Source organism: Zophobas morio, unplaced genomic scaffold (genome assembly GCF_036711695.1).
Source record: "Zophobas morio isolate AGI-343-1 ecotype UQ-CSIRO unplaced genomic scaffold, CSIRO_AGI_Zmor_V1 ptg000020l, whole genome shotgun sequence".
NCBI lineage: Eukaryota > Metazoa > Arthropoda > Insecta > Coleoptera > Tenebrionidae > Zophobas > Zophobas morio.
In genome coordinates, this window is record NW_026972125.1 from 5,039,458 (window position 1) to 5,061,575 (window position 22,118).

At 33.9% G+C, this 22,118-nt stretch overlaps 5 protein-coding genes across 6 annotated transcripts; all 5 read left to right on the forward strand.

Moving 5' to 3' along the window:
* The first annotated feature begins 5,022 nt into the window (after nt 1–5,022).
* LOC135131396 (microfibril-associated glycoprotein 4-like) lies at nt 5,023–6,074 on the forward strand. The gene is made up of 3 exons (XM_064059141.1): nt 5,023–5,533; nt 5,578–5,811; nt 5,859–6,074. The coding sequence occupies exons 1-3, from the start codon at nt 5,053–5,055 to the stop codon at nt 6,047–6,049; spliced, it is 906 nt and encodes a 301-aa protein (XP_063915211.1). The 5' UTR covers nt 5,023–5,052; the 3' UTR covers nt 6,050–6,074.
* A 2,860-nt stretch (nt 6,075–8,934) lies between these two features.
* LOC135131424 (microfibril-associated glycoprotein 4-like) lies at nt 8,935–9,997 on the forward strand. Its single transcript, XM_064059172.1, has 3 exons — nt 8,935–9,444; nt 9,493–9,726; nt 9,775–9,997. Exons 1-3 carry the CDS (start codon nt 8,958–8,960, stop codon nt 9,957–9,959), a joined length of 906 nt encoding a protein of 301 aa, XP_063915242.1. The 5' UTR covers nt 8,935–8,957; the 3' UTR covers nt 9,960–9,997.
* Nucleotides 9,998–13,677: 3,680 nt separating this feature from the next.
* LOC135131429 (angiopoietin-related protein 1-like) lies at nt 13,678–14,968 on the forward strand. The gene is made up of 4 exons (XM_064059180.1): nt 13,678–13,819; nt 13,869–14,364; nt 14,410–14,643; nt 14,693–14,968. Exons 1-4 carry the CDS (start codon nt 13,739–13,741, stop codon nt 14,890–14,892), a joined length of 1,011 nt encoding a protein of 336 aa, XP_063915250.1. The 5' UTR covers nt 13,678–13,738; the 3' UTR covers nt 14,893–14,968.
* A 50-nt stretch (nt 14,969–15,018) lies between these two features.
* On the forward strand, nt 15,019–16,565 carry LOC135131428 (ficolin-2-like). The gene is made up of 4 exons (XM_064059179.1): nt 15,019–15,161; nt 15,207–15,999; nt 16,060–16,284; nt 16,332–16,565. Exons 1-4 carry the CDS (start codon nt 15,081–15,083, stop codon nt 16,487–16,489), a joined length of 1,257 nt encoding a protein of 418 aa, XP_063915249.1. The 5' UTR covers nt 15,019–15,080; the 3' UTR covers nt 16,490–16,565.
* A 4,218-nt stretch (nt 16,566–20,783) lies between these two features.
* Nucleotides 20,784–22,061, forward strand: LOC135131417 (angiopoietin-related protein 1-like). Of its 2 annotated transcripts, XM_064059166.1 has the most exons (5): nt 20,784–20,937; nt 20,987–21,011; nt 21,114–21,482; nt 21,525–21,758; nt 21,808–22,061. In XM_064059166.1, the coding sequence occupies exons 1-5, from the start codon at nt 20,854–20,856 to the stop codon at nt 22,005–22,007; spliced, it is 912 nt and encodes a 303-aa protein (XP_063915236.1). In that variant the 5' UTR covers nt 20,784–20,853; the 3' UTR covers nt 22,008–22,061. The 2 variants fall into 2 exon arrangements, with proteins under 2 accessions (XP_063915236.1, XP_063915235.1); XM_064059165.1 differs by having other exon boundaries at nt 20,987–21,482.
* Nucleotides 22,062–22,118: the final 57 nt, after the last annotated feature.

Sequence of the window (22,118 nt, forward strand, 5' to 3'; positions counted from 1 at the left end):
TTTTTCGATATTTCCAGTTTTCGATTCCCCAATTTTTCAAATTTTCAATTCTGGAGACTTTTCAATTTATGATTTTTTAAATTTTTCGGTGTTTTATTTAATTCTTCTTTCAGTTGCTCGGTCTCTCGATTTTTCCACTTTCCTGATTTCAATAATTCGGTTTTTCAATTTTTTTATACTTAAAATTTTGATTTTTCGACAAATCGACTTTTCAGTTTTCGATTTCTCGATTTCTCGATCTTTTGTTGCCCCGATTTCTTGATTCTTCAGCTGTTTTTACAATTTTTTCCAATTTTTCGTCATTTAAGTTGAGAAATTTTTTAATTTCCTAATTTTGCAGGTTTTCGATTGTTCAAGTAGTCGATTTTTCTATTTTTGTGTGTAAATTTTGGAATTTCCATTTTTCGATTTCTCGGTTTTTCAAATTTTAATTTTTAAATTCTAGATTTTTACAGTTTTACGACTTGTTGATGCTTCCATTTCCCGATTTTTCAATCAATTCTTCAAATTGTCAATATTTTAATCTTTCAATTTTTTAAATTTTTGATGTTTTTGTTTTTCAATTCTTCGAATTTTTAAATTTTTGTTCTTTAAATTTTTGGATTTTTAAATTTGTCGATGTTTTCATTCTTCTTTCAGTTGTTCGGTCTTTCGATTTTTCCACTTTTCTGATTTCAATGGTTCGATTTTTCGATTTTTCGACTTTTCGATTTTTAAATTGTTCAATTTTTCGATTTTTCAGGTTTTTGATTTTTTAAATTTTCGCTTTTTGGACTTCGATTTTTTGACTTTTCGATGTCTCGGTTTTGGATTTTTTTCAGTTTTTTTCCTTTTAAATTTTTCTATATTGCAATTTTGGGATTTTCAATATTTCAATTCTTCAGTTTTTTAGTTTTTGGACTTTTCTATATTTTTATTTCCGGAATTTACTTTTCGATTTTTTGATGTTCCGGTTTTTCGATTTCTAAATTTCCAGATTTCTCGATTTTTCGATTTTTCGAATTTTTAAATTTTAAATTTCTTAGTGTTTTGATGTTTCGATTTCACGATTTTTCCGTTTTTCGAGTTCTCGGTCTTTGATTTTTCGGTTTTTCAATTTTTTTATCTTAAAAATTTTTGATTTTTCGATGTATCGACTTCTCATTTTTCGATTTTCCGATTCTCTATTTTTCAATTTTTCGATGTCATAGTTTTGAAATTTTTCAATTTTTCGATATTTGGTACCTACTAAATTTTTCAGTTTTCTAGGTTTTTCGACTTTTAAAGTTTCGATTTCATGATTATTCGATTTTTCGACTTATCGGTTTTAGATTTTCCGGTTTTTCGATTTATCAATTTTTTAAATTTTTGATTTTCCAATATCTCAATTTTTCGAAATTTCGGTAACTCGATTTTTCGATTTCTCGATTATTCGATCTTTTGATGTTTCAATTTCTTGATTTCTTAGGTTTCAATATTTTAATTCTTCAATTTTTTTGTTTTTCGACTTTTTTACTTTTCTATTTTTAAATTTTTTGATTTTACGATTTTTCTCGATTTCTAAATTTTCCGAATTCTCGGTGTTTCGATTTTTCAGTTTTTTGAATTTTTATATTTTAGGTTTCTCAGTTCGTTAATATCTCGATTTCATTATTTTTCCGTTTTTCGAGTTCTTGGTCTTAGATTTTTCGATTTTTTATTTTTTCTTATCTTTAGAATTTTTGATTTTTCGATTTTGCAACTTTTCGATTTCTCGGTTTTTGATTTTTTAATTCATTTTTGGCCATTGGTTTTTCGACATTTGATCCTTCACTTTTCAATTTTTCGAGTTCTCGGTCTTTGATTTTTCGGTTTTACAATTTCTTGCATTCGATTTCTCGATTTAGCGGTTTTTGATTTTTTAAATTTTCGATTTTTGGACTTCGGTTTTTCGACTTTTCGATTCTCTATTTTTCAATTTTTCGATGTCTTAGTTTTGGAATTTTGGAAATTTTCAATTTTTGGTATTAAATTTTTCAGTTTTCTGAGTTTTTCGAATTTTAGATGTTTCGATTTTTCGATTTCTCGATTTCTAGATTTCCCGATTGCTCAATTTTTCAATTTTTGAGTTCTTCGATGTTTCTGTTTATCAATTTTTCGTCATTTTAGTTTTGAAATTTATCAATTCCTCGATTTTCAATTTATTGATTTTTCAAATTTTTAAATTTTCGATTTTTGAACTGCGATTTTTCGAATTTTGAGTTCTCGATTTCTCAATATTTCGATTCTTCAATTTTCGTATTTTTCAATATGTATATCGATCAATTTTTCGAGTTTTCAATTCTTGTATATTTTAATTTTTCTTTTTCAGAATTTTTTAATTTTAAGTTTTTCAATTTTTTGAGAACTCGATTTATCGAGATTCGGATGTTTCGATGTTTTGATTGTCTCAGTTTTTGAATTTTTCGATGTTTCGATTTTTCAATTTATCGGTTTTTCGCTTTTTTCTTTTCGACTTTTCGATTTTTGAATTACCCGATTTTTCAATTTTCCAATTTTTTAAATTTTCAAGTTTTGACGTTTCTGAATATTCAGTTTTTCAGTTCCTCAATTTTTCGATTTTCCAATTTTTCAATATTTAGTTTCCCAATTTTTGGATATTTCGTTCAATTTTGTAAGTTTTCTCAGTTTTTCGATTCTTCAATTTTTCAATTTTGTGATTTTTTAGTATTTCGACTTTTGGATTTTTCACCTTCTGGATTTTTCGATTTCTCGACTTTTTACTTTTTGGATTTTCAATTTTTCGTTTTTTGAACTTTCGGTTTTCACAATTTTTCAGTTTTCGAAATTTAAAGTTAATTATAAGTTAAAAAAGAAACGCTAACATCTCACTTCAGCACTACAAAGTTAAAATGGACAAGTATATAAAAATAGTTTTTTTGCAAATTTTCATAGTAAAAATTGTCAATGCATCACAGTCTGAATCCACTAACAAAGTAAGTACTGCCCCTTTCTTAAAAATAAAACTCAAAAAAATATTTTAGTTGAGAGGAAATGTGACGGAAGCAGATAGGTGGCAGATTGGGTACTGGGACGATTTTAGAGGCAGTAATTAAACTGCCAAACCAACAAACTAGAAATCCAATAATTCCAATATCCAAAAAAAATCCAAAAATCCAAAAATCCAAAACATGAAAGATCCAAAAAATTTAAAAAAATCTGAAAGAATTGAAAAATCGAAAAACAAAACAAAACAATTTAAGAAATCCAGAGAATGGAAAAAATATAGAAACAATCACAAGAAACCCAAGAAACTCAAGAAATCCAATAATTCTAAAAATCATGAATTCCAAAAAATCGAAAACATCCAAAAAATCCATTAAAATTAAAGTACAAGGAAAAATCCAAATAATTAAAAAGGTCCAAAAAATCAAAACTATCCGAAAACTCAAGAAACTCAAAATATCTGAAAAACAAAAAAACTAAATATTCAAAAAACCCAAAAAACTAAATCTCAGAACTCAATAATTTAAAAAATCCAAGACATCGAAAAAATAAAAAAAAGCCCAAGATACTCAAGAAACCAAAAATCCGAAAAATAAAAACTTCAGAAAATTCAAAAAAAAGAAGCTTAAACTCGAAATCCAATAATTCCAAAAATCCAAGAAAACCAAAGAATAGAAAAAATCAAAAATTCCAAGAAAATTTAAAAAAATAAGAAAAAAACAAAAAATTAAAAACTACAAATAAATTCAAAAAACCTGAAAAAATCGACAAAACCAAAAAAAACATAAAAAGCCAAAAATCTAACACATCGGAAAAGGAAAAAATAAAAAGCTACAGAACCTAAGAAATCCAAGAAACCCAATAATTCCAAAAATCAATAATGCCAAAAAATCGAAAATATCTAAAAAAATTCCAAATAATTAAAATACATATAAGGAAAAATCCAAATTATTAAAAAAGGCCAAAAAATGTAAAAAATCCAAAAAACCAAAAAGGTCCGCACAATCCAAGAAATTCAAGAAATCTAGTAATTCAAAAAATCCAAAAAATTGGAACTATCCAAAAATCCAAGAAACTAAAGAAACTTAAAAGATCTGATAAATAGAAAAAAACAAAAAATTCAAAAATCCAAGAAATACAAGAAATTTGGTTATTCCAAAAATGCAATAAGCGAAATGATCCAAAAACTCAAGAAACTAAAAGAAAACAAAAAATTTAGAAAATCCAAGAAACTCGAAATCCAATAATTCCAAAAATCCAAGAAATGTAAAAAATGAAAAAAATCCAAAAATTCAAAAAGCCAAAAAAAATCCAAAAAAAGCAAAAATCCTAAGGGAATCGAAAAAACCAAAAAACATAAAAGGCAAAAAATCTAAGCATTCTGGAAAAGGAAAAAACAAAAAAGTCCACAGAACCCAAGAAATACAACAATTCCAAAAATCGACAATTCCAAAAATTCAAATATATCAAAAAAAAAAATCAAAAAATTAGAATATAAGGAAAAATCCAAATCTGTAATTGAAAAAGTCCAAAAAATCTAAAGACAAGACAACAAAAAAGCTTGAAAAATGCCCAAAGTCTAACAAACTCAGGACCATTTAGTAATTCAAAAAACGCAAAAAATCGGAACAATCCAAAAACCCCAGGACTCAAGGAACTCAAAAGATCCGAAAAATAAAAGAAACAGTAAAGCCAAAAAACCTAAGAAACGAGATCTCAGAATTCGATAGTTCAAAAAATTCAGGAAATCCAAAAAATCAAAAAGATCCAAGAAACTCAAGAAATTCAGTAAGTCGAAAGAAGTCAAAACCCTAGCTACTCAAGAAACTAAAAAAATCCGAAAAATATAAAATTTAAAAAATTCCAAGAAACACAGAATTCAAAAAATCCAGGAATTCAAAAGTCAAAAAAAAATCCAAAAATAGAAAAAATTAAAAAAATTAAAATAATAAAAAACCTTAAAGAATCGAGAAATCTTCTGATAACCTATTGCATAGTTCGCCAATTTTATCAAACAAGTGATGGAAATACCGAAGAACAGTATTGAAAAACATTTTGTATTTAGTGTTAAACTGAAACAGAAGCACAATGAGCGTCTATTTCTATTTACAGTGTATTTTGGTTTTAACAACAATTTCTAAGTTCGAGTGTGGAGTGGTCTCAACCACTGAGCACCCCCCTGAAACCTCACAATCAGACCTACTCTTAAATATAACCCGTCGCATGGACATCCTTGAGGCACAAAACGTCAAAATGATGACCGTTCTCCTAAATACCCAGACACAAAAAATACCCGAATTTCAAAAATCCGACTACCCCAACGACTGCTACGAAGTAAAAGCAAGAGGACACACCGACTCAGGGGTGTACATCATCAAAACGAAAATCTCTCCGCAACCCTTTGCCGTATTTTGCGACATGCACACGAAGGGAGGTGGGTGGACCTACTTCTTCAATAGGTTCGATGGTTCTACGGAATTTTATTTGAAATGGAGCGACTACAAAATTGGGTTCGGGAGTTTGCTGGAGGAGCACTGGTTGGGGCTGGAGTATCTGCACCAGCTCACAGGTACTGTCCTCATAACAAAGAAATCGAATAATTTTGTGTTTCAGTCTCTGGAAATTACGAAATGTTGGTGGAAATGGCGGATTGGGACGAAGTGGTTGCCTATGCTAACTACGACGTTTTCGTTGTGGGTGCAGAAAGTGAGGGGTACGTCTTGAAAGCTGTGGGTGGGTACAGCGGAAGTGCTGGCGATTCTATGTCTTATTATTCTGGAATGAAGTTTACCACACAGGATAGAGACCATGATTTTCGACCCACCGGCAACTGTGCCGTTGATTCTCGTGAGTTCAGAAGGGGTTTTTAATTGTCTATTGAAAGGATTATGCAGATGGAGCTTGGTGGTACAAGGCGTGTACGAAAAGTAACCCCACAGCGACTTATTTGAAGCAAGCGAGAGTATCACCTAACAAGTACAACATCATGTACTGGTATACGTTTAGGGGCATTGATTATAGCTTGAAGAGGATGAAAATGATGGTGAGGCCTCGAGTAAAGCCACATTTAACTGATGAGATGTAAATAAAATTTGACACTCTAACATGTATTACAGTCTTTAATATTCACCCCTATACTAATGAATGTCTCCAAAATTGATGTCTTAAATGAATCTGTTGTAAAGTGTCTAAATCATATCGAAAATAAAATTGATCATAATAATCATATTTAAATAAAAAAAATCAGCACAACACATTCAAAATTATTCGAAAGCTATCGGTGTTTTATTTTTGATACTCAATGTAAATTGAGTTGTTTCGATTTTTCGATTTCTCGGTTTTTCGATGTTTTGATTTTTCAGTTTTTTTAAATTCTGGAGTTTCGATATTTTCAATTTTTCGTTTCCTTAGTTTTTTAAGTTCTCGATTTTTATTTTTCATTTTCCCGATTTTTTAATTTTCATTTTCTCGATTTTATCACAAATTTTAATTTTTTCAATTCCTTTATTTTGTGTTGTTTCTTTCGATTTTTCAATTTTTCGAATTTTCAGTTTCTCAATTTTTCGTTTCCACAATTTTTCATGTTCCCGATTTTTATTTTTCAGTGTGGCGAATTTTTAATTTTTATTTTCGCGATTTATATCACAATTGTCCGTTTCTTCATTTCCTTTATTTTCTGTGTTTTTTTTTCGATTTTACAAATTTTCAGGCTTTAAATTTTCAGTTCGTCTATTTTACAATTTTTAAATTTCTCACTTTGCAGTTTTTGGATTTCCAGTCTTTCGGTTTCCCAATTTCTTTAATTTTAAATATTTCTATTTCATAATATGTACATATTTCTTTTTTTTTTATTTTTCACTTTTTCGATTCTTAAGATTTTTCAAGTTTTCATTTTGTAATTTTTGGTTTTTATTTTTGATTTTTCAATTTTACAATTTCTCGACTTCTTTACTTATTCAATTTTTCAAATTTTCAGACTTTGATTTTTCAATTCCATGATTTTCCACGTTTAAAATTTTTCAATTTCCAGTTTTTGGGTTTCCAGTCTTCTAATTTTTCAGTTTCTTTGATTTTCAATATTTTCATTTTACAATACATATATCCTTTTTTTTTATTTTTCACTTTTTCGAATTTTAAGTTATTCAATTATTAATCTTTCGATTTTTCAAATTTTCATTATAAAATTTTTCGTTTTTTATTTTTGGTTTTCCAATTTTACAGTTTCTTGACTTCTAAATTTTTCAATTTTTCGAGTTGCAATTTTTTAATTTTACAATTTTTCGATATTACAGTTTCTCATTTTTCGATTTTTCACATTCTCAGTTTTTAAATTTTGTCATTTTCAATTTTTCGTTTCCTCAATTTTTCAAGTTCTCGATTTTTATTTTTCATTTTCCCGATTTTTTAATTCTCATTTTCTCGATTTTATGTCACGAATTTTAAATTTTTCAATTCCTTTATTTCTTGTTGTTTCTTTCGATTTTTCAGTTTTTCGTTTCCACAATTTTTTATGTTCCCGATTTTTATTTTTCAGTGTGGCAAATTTTTAATTTTTATTTTCTCGATTTATATCACAATCGTCCGTTCTTTCATTTCCTTTATTTTCTGAGTTTTTTTTTTCGAATTTACAATTTTTCATTTGTTCAATTTTTCAAATTTTCATACATTGAATTTTCAGTTCGTCCATTTTTCAATTTTTAAATTTTTCACTTTGCAGTTTTTAGATTTCCAGTCTTCCGATTTTCTAATTTCTTTAATTTTAAATATTTCTCTTTCGTAATACATATTTCTTTTTTTTTATTTTTCACTTTTTCGATTCTTAAGATTTTTCAAGTTTTCATTTTGTAATTTTTCGTTTTTTACAATTTCTCGACTTCCAAAACTTTCAATTTTTCGTTCCTTCGGTTTTTCAATTTGCAATTTTTCAATATTACAGATTTTCATTCTTCGATTTGTCAGTTTCTCAATTTTTCATTTTTCTCTTTTCCAATTTTTTGTTTCCGATTTTTCCTTTTATTGATTTCCTTTATTTTTTGTTGTTTCTTTCGATTTTACAATTTTTCCTTTATTAAATTTTTAAAATTTTCAGGTTTTTAGCAATTTTTCTTCAAATTTTCAAGTTTGATTTTCACTTTGTACATTTTTTAAGTTTTTATTATACATTTTTTCGTTTTTTTATTTTTGATTTTTCAATTTTACAATTTGTGGACTTCCAAATTTTCCAATTTTTCGATATTACAATTTCTCGTTTTTCCATTTTTCACATTCTCGATTTTTAATTGTGCCCTTTTTCAATTTTCCCTCCCCTCAATTTTTCATTTCCCCGATTTTTATTTTGCATTTTCCTGATTTTTTTATTTTTCATTTTCTCGCTTTTAAATCACAATTTTTTGTTTTTTCATTTCCTTAATTTTTGTTGTTTCTTTCGATTTTTTAATTTTTCGTTTATTCAATTTTTCAAATTTTCAGGCCAATCGATTCCAATTCGTCGATTTTCCGATTTTAAAATTTTTCAGTTTGCAGTTTTTGGGTTTCCACCCCTTTTTTACTTTTTGGATTTTCAATGTTTTGTTAAACTTCAGATTTTTTCGACAGTTTTATACTTCGATATCTCAATTTTTTTTCAACTTTTCGATTGTTAATTTTTCTTTTTTAAAAATTTTCAATTTTTTTCTATTTCTCGGTTTTTCGTTTTTCCAATTTTTCGATTTGTCGATTTTTCAGTTTTAGATTTTCGAATTTTTCTTTTTTGATTTTTTGATGTTTGGATTTCTCCATTTTTCAATTTTGCGATATTTCAATTGTTCAATGTTTTAAATTTTAGATTTTTCGATTTAATAATTCCAATATGGTGACGTGGTGTGCGTTCGTTGGTTTTTCATTTCTGCTGATAACCTACAAGGTCATTACTTTTATCAAAACAATGCTGGAGATATACAATAAAAATATTAAAAAACAGTGTATGTTCTGTGTTAAACCTTAAAGGAAGCACAATGAACGCCTATTTAAACTTACAGTATATTTTGGTTTTAACGGCAACATTTAATAACCTCGAGTGTGAGGTGGTCTCAACTACCGAACACCCCTCTGAAACCTCCCGATCAGACATACTGTTAAACATAACCCGACGCTTGGACATCCTTGAGTCACAGAATGTTAAAATTATGGCCATTCTGAACACCCAGCCACAGAAAAATGCTGACCCCCATCAATCCACAGCCGATTATCCAACCGACTGTCAGGACGTAAAATCACGAGGACATGGCGACTCAGGGGTGTACACCATCCAAACAAAAATCTGGCCGCAGCCCTTTGCTGTTTTCTGCGACATGGACACTAGAGGAGGAGGGTGGACGTACTTCTTGCACAGGTTCGATGGTTCTAGGGACTTTTATTTGAAGTGGAACGACTACAAAATTGGGTTCGGTAGTCTAGTGGGAGAGCACTGGTTGGGACTGGAGTACTTGCATCAAATCACTGGTACTACCTTAACACCAAAAAACCCACCTGCTGTATTTTGTGTTTTAGCTTCCGGGGATTACGAAATGTTGGTGAAAATGGCTGACTGGGACAACAAGGTTGTTTATGCTCACTATAAGGTTTTCGTTGTGGGTTCGGAAAACGAAGGGTACGTTTTAAAAGCGGTGAGTGGGTACAGTGGAGACGCTGGCGATTCCATGTATTGGTATTCTGGGATGAAGTTTACCACGCAAGATAAGGACCAAGATATGCGAAATAATAGTAACTGTGCAATCGATGAACGTAAGCTCTGAAGGGTCTTTAACTAGTTTACTGGGAAGGTTATTATAGATGGAGCTTGGTGGTATAACCAGTGTACCCGAAGTAACCCCACGGCGATGTATTTGAAGAAAGCCAGAGATTCAGGGATTAGGTGGAAAATTATGTACTGGGGAACGTTCAGGGACAGCGATTATAGTCTGAAGAGGATGACAATGATGGTTAGACCTCGACGAGACAAAAATCTTGAAGTGTGACTTTTAACCGATGAAATGAATAAAATTTGACGTTCTAACTTGTGTTGCAATATTGAAAATTCAACCTTTCTCTTCTCATAGCTGGATGGTTAAGCATCTACTTCCTTTTTTGCCTTTTTCCTTATATGTGCGTAGTTTTCTATTGACGACAAGAAATTGAAAACTTGTTTAAATTGAGAAAAAAGTCAAATTATAAGTTCCGCCCACCCACCCTGTCTCAGTTGTGATGATTTTTCTTTATTCGTTGTGAGCAAACAGGCGGAGCTTATTTGCAAAATCTTTATTTTTCTACGAGAAATTACCATTTGAAACACGTTCTTAAGTAAGCGTGTTGGTTAAAGAAAAGTTTTAAGTAAAAAACGAAAACCTAAATTAAGCTCCGCCCCTCGGCTCACGACGAATAAGAAAATTCATCACAATTGAGATGAGGGTGGGTGGCCGGGATTTGTATTTTAATTTTGTTTTATTATATGTGCGTAGTTTTCTATTCACGACAAGAAACTGAAAACTTGTTTAAATTGGTAAATTTGTAGAGAAGTGTATGGGATAAAATTTACCATTTTAAACATGTTTTCAGTCTTTGTCGGTGAAGGGTGCCTGCATTAAGAAGAAAAAAAAAGTCAAATTATAAGCCCCGCCCACCCACCCTGTCTCAGTTGTGACGATTTTTCTTTATTCGTTGTGAGCAAACAGGCGGAGCTTAATTGCAAAATCCTTGTTTTTCTACGAAAACTTACCATATGAAACACGTTCTTGAGTAAGCGTGTTGTTAAAGAAAAGTTCTAAGTAAAAAATGAAAACCTAAATTAAGCTCCGCCCTTCGGTTAACGACGAATAAGAAAATTTATCACAATTGAGGTAAGGGTGGGTGGGCGGGGTTTGTATTTTCATTTTTTATTTCTTATATGTGCGTAGTTTTCTATTCACGACAAGAAACTGAAAGATTGATTAAATTGGTAAATTTGTAGAGAAGTGTATGGGATAAAATTTACCATTTCAAACATGTTTTCAGTCTTTGTCGGTGAAGGGTGTCTGCATTAAGAAGAAAAAAAAGTACAATTATAAGCCCCGCCCACCCACCCGGTCTCAGTTGTGACAATTTTTCTTTATTCGTTGTCAGCAAGGAGGCGGAGCTTAATTGCAAAATTCTTATTTTTCTACGAGAACTTACCATTTGAAACACGTTCTTAAGTAAGCGTGTTTTTCAAAGAAAAGTTTTAAGTAAAAGACGAAAACCTAAATTAAGCACCGCCCTTCGGCTAACGACGAATAAGAAGATTCATCACAATTGAGACGAGGGTGGGTGGGCGGGGTTTATAATTTTTTTTTTTTATATGTGCCTAGTTTTCCATTGACAACAAGAAACTGAAAGCTTGTTTAGAATGGTAAATTTTTAGAGAAGTGTGGGAGATAACATTTACCATTTCAAATATGTTTTCAGTCTTTGTCGGTGAAGGATGTGTACATTAAGAAGAAAAAAAAAGTAAAAAAATAACCCCCGCCCACCCGCCCTGTCTCCGTACTGACGATTTTTCTTTATTCGTTGTCAGCAAGGAGGCGGAGCTTAATTGCAAAATTCTTATTTTTCGACGACAACTTACCATTTGAAACACGTTCTTAAGTAAGCGTGTTGTTAAAGAAAAGTTCTAAGTAAAAAATGAAAACCTAAATTAAGCTCCGCCCTTCGGTTAACGACGAATAAGAAAATTCATCACAATTGAAATGAGGGTGGGTGGGCGGGACTTGTATTTTAATGTTGTTTTATTATATGTGCGTAGTTTTCTATTCACGACAAAAAACTGAAAACTTCTTTAAATTAGTAAATTTGTAGAGAAGTGTATGGGATAAAATTTACCATTTCAAACATGTTTTCAGTCTTTGTCGGTGAAGGGTGTCTGCATTAAGAAGAAGAAAAAAGTAAAATCATAATACCCGCCCACCCACCCTGTCTCAATTGTGACGATTTTTCTTTATTCGTTGTGAGCAAACAGGCGGAGCTTAATTGCAAAATCCTTATTTTTCTACGAGAAGTTACCATTTGAAACACGTTGTTAAGTAAGCGTGTTGTTCAAAGAAAAGTTTTATGTAAAAGACGAAAACCTAAATTAAGCTTCGCCCTTCGGCTCACGACGAATAAGAAAATTCATCACAATTGAGACGAGGGTGGGTGGGCGGGGTTTGTATTTTAATTTTGTTTTCTTATATGTGCGTAGTTTTCTATTCACGAGAAGAAACTGAAAGTTTGTTTAAAATGGTAAATTTGTAGAGAAGTCTGGGAGATAAACTTTACCATTTCAAACATGTTTTCAGTTTTTGTCGGTGAAGGGTGTCTGCATTAAGAAGAAAAAAAAGTAAAAACATAAGCCCCGCCCACCCGCCCTCTCTCAGTACTGACGATTTTTCTTTATTCGTTGTCAGCAAGGAGGCGGAGCTTAACTGCAAAATCCTTATTTTTCTACGAAAACTTACCATTTGAAACACGTTCTTGAGTAAGCGTGTTGTTCAAAGGAAAGTTTTAAGTAAAAGACGAAAACCTAAATTAAGCTCCGCCCTTCGGCTCACGACGAATAAGAAAAATGTATCACAATTAGGATGAGGGTGGGTGGGCGGGGTTTGTATTTTAATTTTTTTTTTTATGTGTGCGTAGTTTTCTATTGACAACAAGAAACTGAAGGCTTGTTTAAAATGGTAAATTTGTAGAGAAGTGTGGGAGATAAAATTTACCACTTCAAACATGTTTTCACTCTTTTGTTGTGAAAGAGTGTATATATTAAGAAGAAGAAAAAAGTAAAAACATAAGCCCCGCCCACCCACCCTGTCTCAATTGTGACTATTTTTCTTTATTCGTTGTCAGCAAGGAGGCGGAGCTTAGTTGCAAAATCCGTATTTTTCGATGACAACTTACCATTTGAAACACGTTCTTAAGTAAGCGTGTTGTTAAAGAAAAGTTCTAAGTAAAAAATGAAAACCTAAATTAAGCTCCGCCCTCCGGCTAACGACGAATAAGAAAAATTCATCACAATTGAGACGAGGGCGGGTGGGCGGGGTTTATATTTTTATTTTGTTTTTCTTGGACGTGCGCAGTTTTCTATTCACGACAAAAAAATGAAAACTTGTTGAAATTAGTAAATTTGTAGAGAAGTGTGGGAGATAAAATTGGCCATCTTAAATATATTTTCAGTCTTTTATCCTGAAAAGTATGCACATTAAGAAGAAAAAAAAGTTAAATTATAATTTCTTTCAGTTTGAAGTGGTTTCTACCACAAATGAGCCATCTTCGGACTGAATGGAACCTCTGTTTCCTCCAAATACGTACAGTCTCAAGCAAATGAAGAGAACTGTGGACCTAGAATTATGGCTCTTGTGAAATCCTTATTATTTACTCTAAGTTTGCAAGGTTGATTCTGTTATCTTTTTACCCCAATTTGCTAACCGATTTTTGATCACCAGTTTTAAATAAATTGTCATTATTTATTTGTACAACCTGTAGATTAAGCGAAGAAAAATGTCCTCACCACTAGACTACGAAGATTGCTACTACGTATTATTGTGTCGCCACATACCAATAAAACAACATCTAAAATTATAAGAAAAATCAATAAAACAGGTCAGTTTTGATGATCTTTTAGTTCATTTAACCACCAATAGCGCATCATTAAAAAAAACAAAATGAAGACAGATAAGCAAACCAGGACTTTCCCGTCGATAACCTCTACACTTCGCACCATTTATAAATTTAAGCAACAAACACCAACAACTCGCTGCACTACAAGGTTAAAATGGACAAAAATTTAAAAATAGTTTTAACACTTTTCTTGCAAATTTTCGTAGGAAAAACTTTCAGTGCATCCACTAGCGAAGTAAGTACTGACCCCATTCTTAACAATAAAACCCAAGAAAATATTTTAGTTTGTTGCTGTTTCCACAACGAAACCTGAGGTTCTCACCCTTTCCGACTTCCTCGCCAAAATAGAGACAAGAATCGAATACACACAAACCCTCAAAGAAAACACCCAGCGGCTGCAAGCACTCGAACATCAAAACACCCAACTACAAACCACCCTCGACTCAGCAAATTTGCAACTGAATTCGATTCAAACCTTGCTGGAAAAATTAGCCAATGCGAAAACTCCCACCCAGACGAAATCTCTCCCAACTAGTTGCAAAGACATAAAAGACAGCGGCAACAAAGTCTCTGGAATGTACCTAATCCAACCTAAATACTCCTCGGAATCGTTCATGGTCTTGTGCGACATGGACACCAGCGGGGGTGGATGGGCCTATTTTTTGAGCAGGTTTGACGGTTCCCAGAACTTTTACTTAAACTGGACTGACTACAAAAATGGTTTTGGGAGTTTGTCGGGGGAGTTTTGGCTAGGTTTGGAGGCTTTGCATCAGTTGACAGGTAAAAGGTCTACACTCTAGTGTGATTAATAATCTGTTTGGGTAGGTTTTGAGGCCAACGAGTTGCTGGTAGAACTGGAGGATTTTGAGGGAGGAAAGGTCCATGCTGCGTACAACGCCTTCGCGGTTGGTAGTGAAGACGAAGGCTATCCAATGAAGGTCCTGGGTTCTTATAGTGGCAACGCTGGGGATTCGTTGCGGTACCAAGCTGGGATGAAATTCACCACTCTGGATAGGGATCAAGATTTGCGGCCGGGGAATAATTGTGCAGCCCAAGAGAGTTCGTATGGGTGTGGGAAAATGGTTCTGGTTTGATTGGTGTGTTTTAGAGGGAAGTTGGTGGTACAATACGTGTACCATGTGTAACCCAACTGCTAGGTACTTGAGAGGAAATGTGACGGAAGCGGATAGGTGGCAGATTGTGTACTGGGACGGTTTTAGAGGTAGTGCTTACAGTTTGAAGAAGGTCGGGATGATGGTTAGACCCAGAGGGCGTTACAGTTCCACCGTACTACCAGTGAAGAAATGAATTTGTTTATTCTTACAACAATTATTGACAAAATAGCAATTACTATCAAATATATAATAATAATTTTTTTTTCCGACCAAGTTTATCACACTGTCGAAACGAACTATGACTTCTCTTATCGTTCAAAAACAGTTTGCATAAAACGCACGCATTTAAAAACAACCTCATTATGCATAAGTGTCGCCACTATGAATTCCAAAGTAAATTTCTGCATGATCATCATTTCATCAACACTTTGTATAAATTCAGTACGAAGCGACGACTTGACGGTAAGCAAACCCAACATTAATCATTCAAAAATCTCTTTCGTCTAGTTTTCAGTCGTCTCAACCAGCAAACCTCCGTTTCCTCCATACCTCCAAAATGACGAAATTATATTCGAAGACCAGTTCGAAATTCGAAAATCCCTCACCGAAACGAAACACCGTCTAGAAAGATTCGAGTTGAAAATGACCCAAATCCAAAGATACCTAGAGACGGTTTTGAAGCTCCATAATGTCAAAATAGACGAAAACCTGACCTCCGACCCAACCGATTTTTCAAAAATCGAAAGAATCGTCGAAGAGAAATTAAAATCGTACAAACCGTGCGCACAAATCGACGACAAGTTGGACCAACTCAAAGACGATTTGATAAACCAAATCGATAAAAAGCACGAAGAGCAAGCTAATCTTGCTGCGACGAGCTTGAACGAGGCAAAACAAGACATAATTAAGAAAGTCGACGCGTTTGAAATGAAATGGACTTCCACGAACAAGCAGCTGGATTTAATGGAGATGTTTGAAAAAAGTCTTGGACCGCAGACGACGGAACAGGTCATAGTTTTGCCGGTGGACAACAATAATAACCAGGTTCCGAAGAACTGTAAAGAAATTTTAGAGAGAGGTAACAAGGAGACTGGGGTTTATACCATAAAACCACCCAAAGCTGCTAAACCTTTCAAAGTATTGTGCGACATGGACACGAAAGGTGGTGGTTGGACCTACTTCATGCGACGGTTTAATGGCTCTCAAAACTTTTTCCAGAACTGGGAGGATTATAAAAATGGTTTTGGGGATCTAGAAGGAGAGTTCTGGTTGGGTTTGGAACATCTGTACGAACTAACAGGTGTGGTTTTCGTTCGTTAAAAAAAATATATATAATTATATACTAGCTATTAAATTGTAGGTGACACTATCAACGAACTGTTGTTTGTACTTACTGACTGGGAGGGAAAAACCGTGAAATCGCATTTCAAGGAATTCCGTATTGGGAACGAAAAGGAGCGCTACGCACTAGACGTCATTCGGGGCTACAGTGGGGATGGTGGACAGTCGTTTATGAGTCAATTGAAGTGGAAATTTAGCACTGGGGATAAACAGGACGCTTTTGGGAGCTGCGTCAATACTTATCGTAAGTTTTAACAATTTTGAGACGGTTTAATCGAGGTTTTTTTGTAGATGGACCGTGGTGGTACGGCCCTGGGTGTTTTCACGTTAAACTCACCGGGAAGTACCTCAGGGGTAAAACGGAGTCGTACGCAGAGGGAATACATTACTCGGAATTCCACGGCTTCAGGTACAGTTTGAAGAAAGTTAAAATGATGGTTAGAGCATAAATATGTTTTAAATGTCAAATTTATGTTTTTGCTAAATTGTATATCCGCCCAATAATCAGTTAATTTCAGCAATCAATTCTTCTTTTTTGTGTGTTCCACTGACTCCATTTTATTTATTCATCTCCTCCACTCACCATTAAAACCATTAAAAAATTTCAATTTGAAAAAGTTGTCTAAAAATTATGAAAAAATTCAGGGATGTAAATCTCGACACGCTGATCCAAAAATATAGCATGTTAATGGTCACGAAGCAACATTTTCGAAAAAATCGCTGCGAAACGCGAATTTTTGAAAATTTCAAAAATTTCGATATTTCAGCGGTCGATTCTGGAAAAACGGTTGCAGGTATCGAAACATCGAAGCCGGATTTGAGTTGTAGAGCTAGAAATCTACAAGAAAATGTATTTAGTTGAGTTTCGAAAATGTCAAAATTTTTGCGAAATTGGAAGAATTAAAAAATTTCAATTTTGAAAAAGTTGTCTGAAAATTATTAAAAAATTCGGGGACGTAGATCTCGACATGCTGATGCCAAAAATATAGCATGTTGATGGTCACGAAGCAACATTTTCGAAAAAATCGCTGCGAAATGCAAATTTTTGAAAATTTCAATAATTTCGATAATTCAGCGGTCGATTCTGGAAAAACGGTTGCAGGTATCAAAAAACCGAAGCCGGATTTGAGTTCTAGAGCTAGAGTTTCAGTTTTTGTCGATGAAGGGTGTGTACATTAAGAAGAAAAAAAAGTCAAATTATAAACCCCGCCCACCCACCCTGTCTCAATAGCGACCATTTTATTTTATTCGTTGTCAGCAAGAAGGCGGAGCTTAATTGCAAAATCTTTATTTTTCTACGAGAACTTACCTTATTTAACACGTTCTTAAGTAAGCGTGTTGTTTAAAGAAAAGTCTAAGTAAAAACGTAAACCTAAATTACGCTCCGCCCTCCAGCTAACGACGAATGAGAAAATTCATCACAATTGCGATGAGGGTGGGTGGGCGGGGTTTGTATTTTATTTTGTTTTCTTATATGTGCGTAGTCTTCCATTGACGACAAGAAACTGAAAGCTTATTTAAATTGGTAAATTTGGAGAGAAGTGTGGGAGATAACATTTACCATTTCAAACATGTTTTCACTAGTTTGTTGTGAAGAGTATGTATATTAAGAAGAAGAAAAAAGTCTAATCATAAGCCCCGCCCACCCGCCCTGTCACAGTAGTGACAATTTTTTTAATTCTTTGTCAGCAAGGAGGCGGAGCTTAATTGCAAAATCCTTATTTTTCTACGAGAACTTACCATTTGAAACACGTTCTTATGTAAGCGTGTTGTTTAAAGAAAAGTTTTAAGTAAAAAACGAAAACCCAAATTAAGCTCCGCCCTTCGGCTCACGACGAATAAGAAAAATTTATCACAATTAGGATGAGGCTGGGTGGGCGGGGTTTATATTTTAATTTTTTTTCTTGGATGTGTGCAGTTTTCTATTGACGACAAATAACTGAAAACTTGTTTAAATTGGTAAATTTGTAGAGAAGTGTGGGAGATAAAATTTACTATTTCAAACATGTTTTCACTCGTTTGTTGTGAAGAGAATGTATATTAAGAAGAAGAAAAAAAAGTAAAATCATAAGCCCCGCCCACCCACCCTGTCTCAGTAGTGACAATTTTTCTTTATTCGTTGTCAGCAAGGAGGCGGAGCTTAATTGCAAAATTCTTATTTTGCGACGTCAACTTACCATTTGAAACACGTTCTTAGTAAGCGTGTTGTTAAGGAAAAGTTCTAAGTAAAAAATGCAAACCTAAATTAAGCTCCGCCCTTCGGCTCACGACGAATAAGAAAATTCATCACAATTGAGTTGAGGGCGGGTGGGCGGGGTTTGTATTTTAGTTTTGTTTTCTTATGTGTGCGTAGTTTTCTATTGACGACAAGAAACTGAAAGCTTGTTTAGAATGGTAAATTTTTAGAGGAGTGTGGGAGATAACATTTACCATTTCAAATATGTTTTCAGTCTTTGTCGGTGAAGGGTGTGTACATTAAGAAAAAAAAAAGAAAAAAAATTAGCCCCGCCCACCCACCCTGTCTCAGTAGTGACAATTTTTTAAATTCTTTGTCAGCAAGGAGGCGGAGCTTAATTCCTGAAACCTTATTTTTCTACGAGAACTTCCATATCAAACATGTTCTTAACTATGCGTTTTGTTCAAAGAAAAGTTTTAATTAAAAAACGAAAACCTAAATTAAGCTCCGCCCCTCGGCTAACGACGAATAAGAAAATTCATCACAATTGGGATGAGGGCGGGTGGGCGGGGTTTGTATTTTAATTTTGTTTTTCTTATATGTGCGTAGTTTTCTACTGACGACAAGAAACTGAAAGCTTGGTTAAATTGGTAAATTTGTAGAGAAATGTGGGAGATAACATTTACCATTTCAAACATGTTTTCAGTTTTTGTCGGTGAAGGGTGTGTACATTAAGAAGAAAAAAAAAGTAAAATCATAAGCCCCGCCCACCCACCCTGTCTCAATTGTGACGATTTTTCAATGTTCGTTGTCAGCAAGGAGGCGGAGCTTAATTGCAAAATCCTTATTTTTCTACGAGAACTTATTATTTGAAACACGTTCTTAAGTAAGCGTGCTCTTTAAAGAAAAATTCTAAGTAAAAATGTAAACCTAAATTAAGCTCCGCCCTCCGGCTAACGACGAATAAGAAAATTCATCACAATTGAGGTGAGGGCGGGTGGGCGGGGTTTGTATTTTAATTTTGTTTTCTTATATGTGTGTAATTTTCTATTCACGACAAGAAACTGAAAACTTGTGTAAAATGGTAAATTTGTAGAGAAGTGTGGGAGATAAAATTTATCATTTCAAACATGTTTTGTCGGTAAAGGTTGTGTATATTAAGAAGAAAAAAAAAGTAAAAACATAAGCCCCGCCCACCCGCCCTCTCTCAGTACTGACGATTTTTCTTTATTCGTTGTCAGCAAGGAGGCGGAGCTTAACTGCAAAATCCTTATTTTTTTCTACGAAAACTTACCATCTGAAACACGTTCTTGAGTAAGCATGTTGTTCAAAGGAAAGTTTTAAGTAAAAGACGAAAACCTAAATTAAGCTCCGCCCTTCGGCTCACGACGAATAAGAAAAATGTATCACAATTAGGATGAGGGTGGGTGGGCGGGGTTTGTATTTTAATTTTGTTTTTCTTATATGTGCGTAGTTTTCTATTGACGACAAGAAACTGAAAGCTTGTTTAGAATGGTACATTTTTAGAGGAGTGTGGTAGATAAAATTTACCATTTCAAACATGTTTTCACTCTTTTGTTGTGAAAGAGTGTATATATTAAGAAGAAGAAAAAAGTCAAAGCATAAGCCCCGCCCACCCACCCTGTCTCAGTTGTGACGATTTTTCTTGATTCGTTGTCAGCAAGGAGGCGGAGCTTAATTGCAAAATCCTTATTTTTCGACGACAACTTACCATTTGAAACACGTTTTTGAGTAAGCGTGTTGTTCAAAGAGAAGTTTTAAGTGAAAAAAGAAACCTAAATTAAGCTCCGCCCTTCGGCTAACGACGAATAAGAAAATTCATAACAATTGAGGCGAGGGCGGGTGGGCGGGGTTTATATTTTAATTTTGTTTTTCTTTCATGTGCGTAGTTTTCTATTCACGACAAGAAAGTAAAAACTTGTTTAAATTGGTAAATTTGTAGAGAAGTGTGGGAAATAAAATTTACCATCTTAAACATGTTTGCAGTCTTTTATCCTGAAAAGTACGTACATTAAGAAGAAAAATCATAATCAAATCATAAAATGAGTTATCAGAAATTTCTTTACTTCCCTTACACCTTACACTAATCGAGGTATACATTGGGACCTCTGTTTTGTCCAAATACGTACAGTCTCAAGCAAATGAAGAGAATTGTGGACCTAGAATTATGGCTCCTGTGAAATCCTTATTATTTACTCTAACTTTGCAAGCTGGATTCTGTTATGGTTTTACCCCAATTTGCTAACCGATTTTTGATGACCAGTTTTCAGTAAATTGTCATTATTTATTTGTAACAACCTGTAGAGTGGGAATCGAACCGCACGTTTACCGCTTGCCGGACGGTTGCCCTCACCACTAGGCTACAGAGGAGCTTATCTTTCTTATCTTACTACTACGTATTATTGTGTCGCCACAAACCAATAAAACAACATCTAAAATTATAAGAAAAATCAATAAAACAGGTCAGTTTTGATGATCTTTTACTTCATTTAACCACAAAAAAAGAATTAAGACAGATAAGCAAACCAGGACTTTGCCTTCGATAACCTCTACACTTCGCACCATTTATAAATTTAAGCAACAAACACCAACAACTCGCTGCACTACAAGGTTAAAATGGCCAAAAATTTAAAAATAATTTTAACACTGTTGTTGCAAATTTTCGTAGCAAAAGCATCACAGTCTGTATCCATCAACAAAGTAAGTGCTGACCCCATTTTTTTAAATAAAACCCAAGCAAATATTTTAGTTTGTTGCTGTTTCCACAACGAAACCTGAAGTTCTCACCCTTTCCGACTTCCTCGCCAAAATAGAGACAAAAATCGAAAACACACAAACCTTCAGAGAAAACACCCAGCGGCTGCAAGCACTCGAACGTCAAAACACCCAACTACAAACCACCCTCGACTCAGCAAATTTGCACCTGAATTCGATTCAAACCTTGCTGGAAAAATTAGCCAATGCGAAAACTCCCACCCAGACGAAATCTCTCCCAACCAGCTGCAAAGACATCAAAGACAGCGGCAACAAAGTCTCTGGAATGTACCTAATCCAACCTAAATACTCCTCGGAATCGTTCATGGTCTTGTGCGACATGGACACCAGCGGGGGTGGATGGGCCTATTTTTTGAGCAGGTTTGACGGTTCCCAGAACTTTTACTTAAACTGGACTGACTACAAAAATGGTTTTGGGAGTTTGTCGGGGGAGTTTTGGCTAGGTTTGGAGGCTTTGCATCAGTTGACAGGTAAACGATTTACATTCTAGTGTGATTAATTTGTTTGGGTAGGTTTTGAGGCCAACGAGTTGCTGGTAGAACTGGAGGATTTTGAGGGAGGAAAGGTCCATGCTGCGTACAACGCCTTCGCGATTGGTAGTGAAGACGAAGGCTATCCAATGAAGGTCCTGGGTTCTTATAGTGGCAACGCTGGGGATTCGTTGCGGTACCAAGCTGGGATGAAATTCACCACTCTGGATAGGGATCAAGATTTGCGGCCGGGGAATAATTGTGCAGCCCAAGAGAGTTCGTATGGGTGTGGGAAAATGGTTCTGGTTTGATTGGTGTGTTTTAGAGGGAAGTTGGTGGTACAATTCGTGTACCATGTGTAACCCAACAGCTAGGTACTTGAGAGGAAATGTAACGGAAGCGGATAGGTGGCAGATTGTGTACTGGGACGGTTTTAGAGGTAGTGCTTACAGTTTGAAGAAGGTCGGGATGATGGTTAGACCCAGAGGGCGTTACAGTTCCACCGTACTACCAGTGAAGAAATGAATTTGTATATTCTTACAACAATTATTGACAAAATAGCAATTACTATCAAATATATGTATAATAATAATTTTTTTTCCCGACCAAGTTTATCGCACTGTCGAAACGAACTAT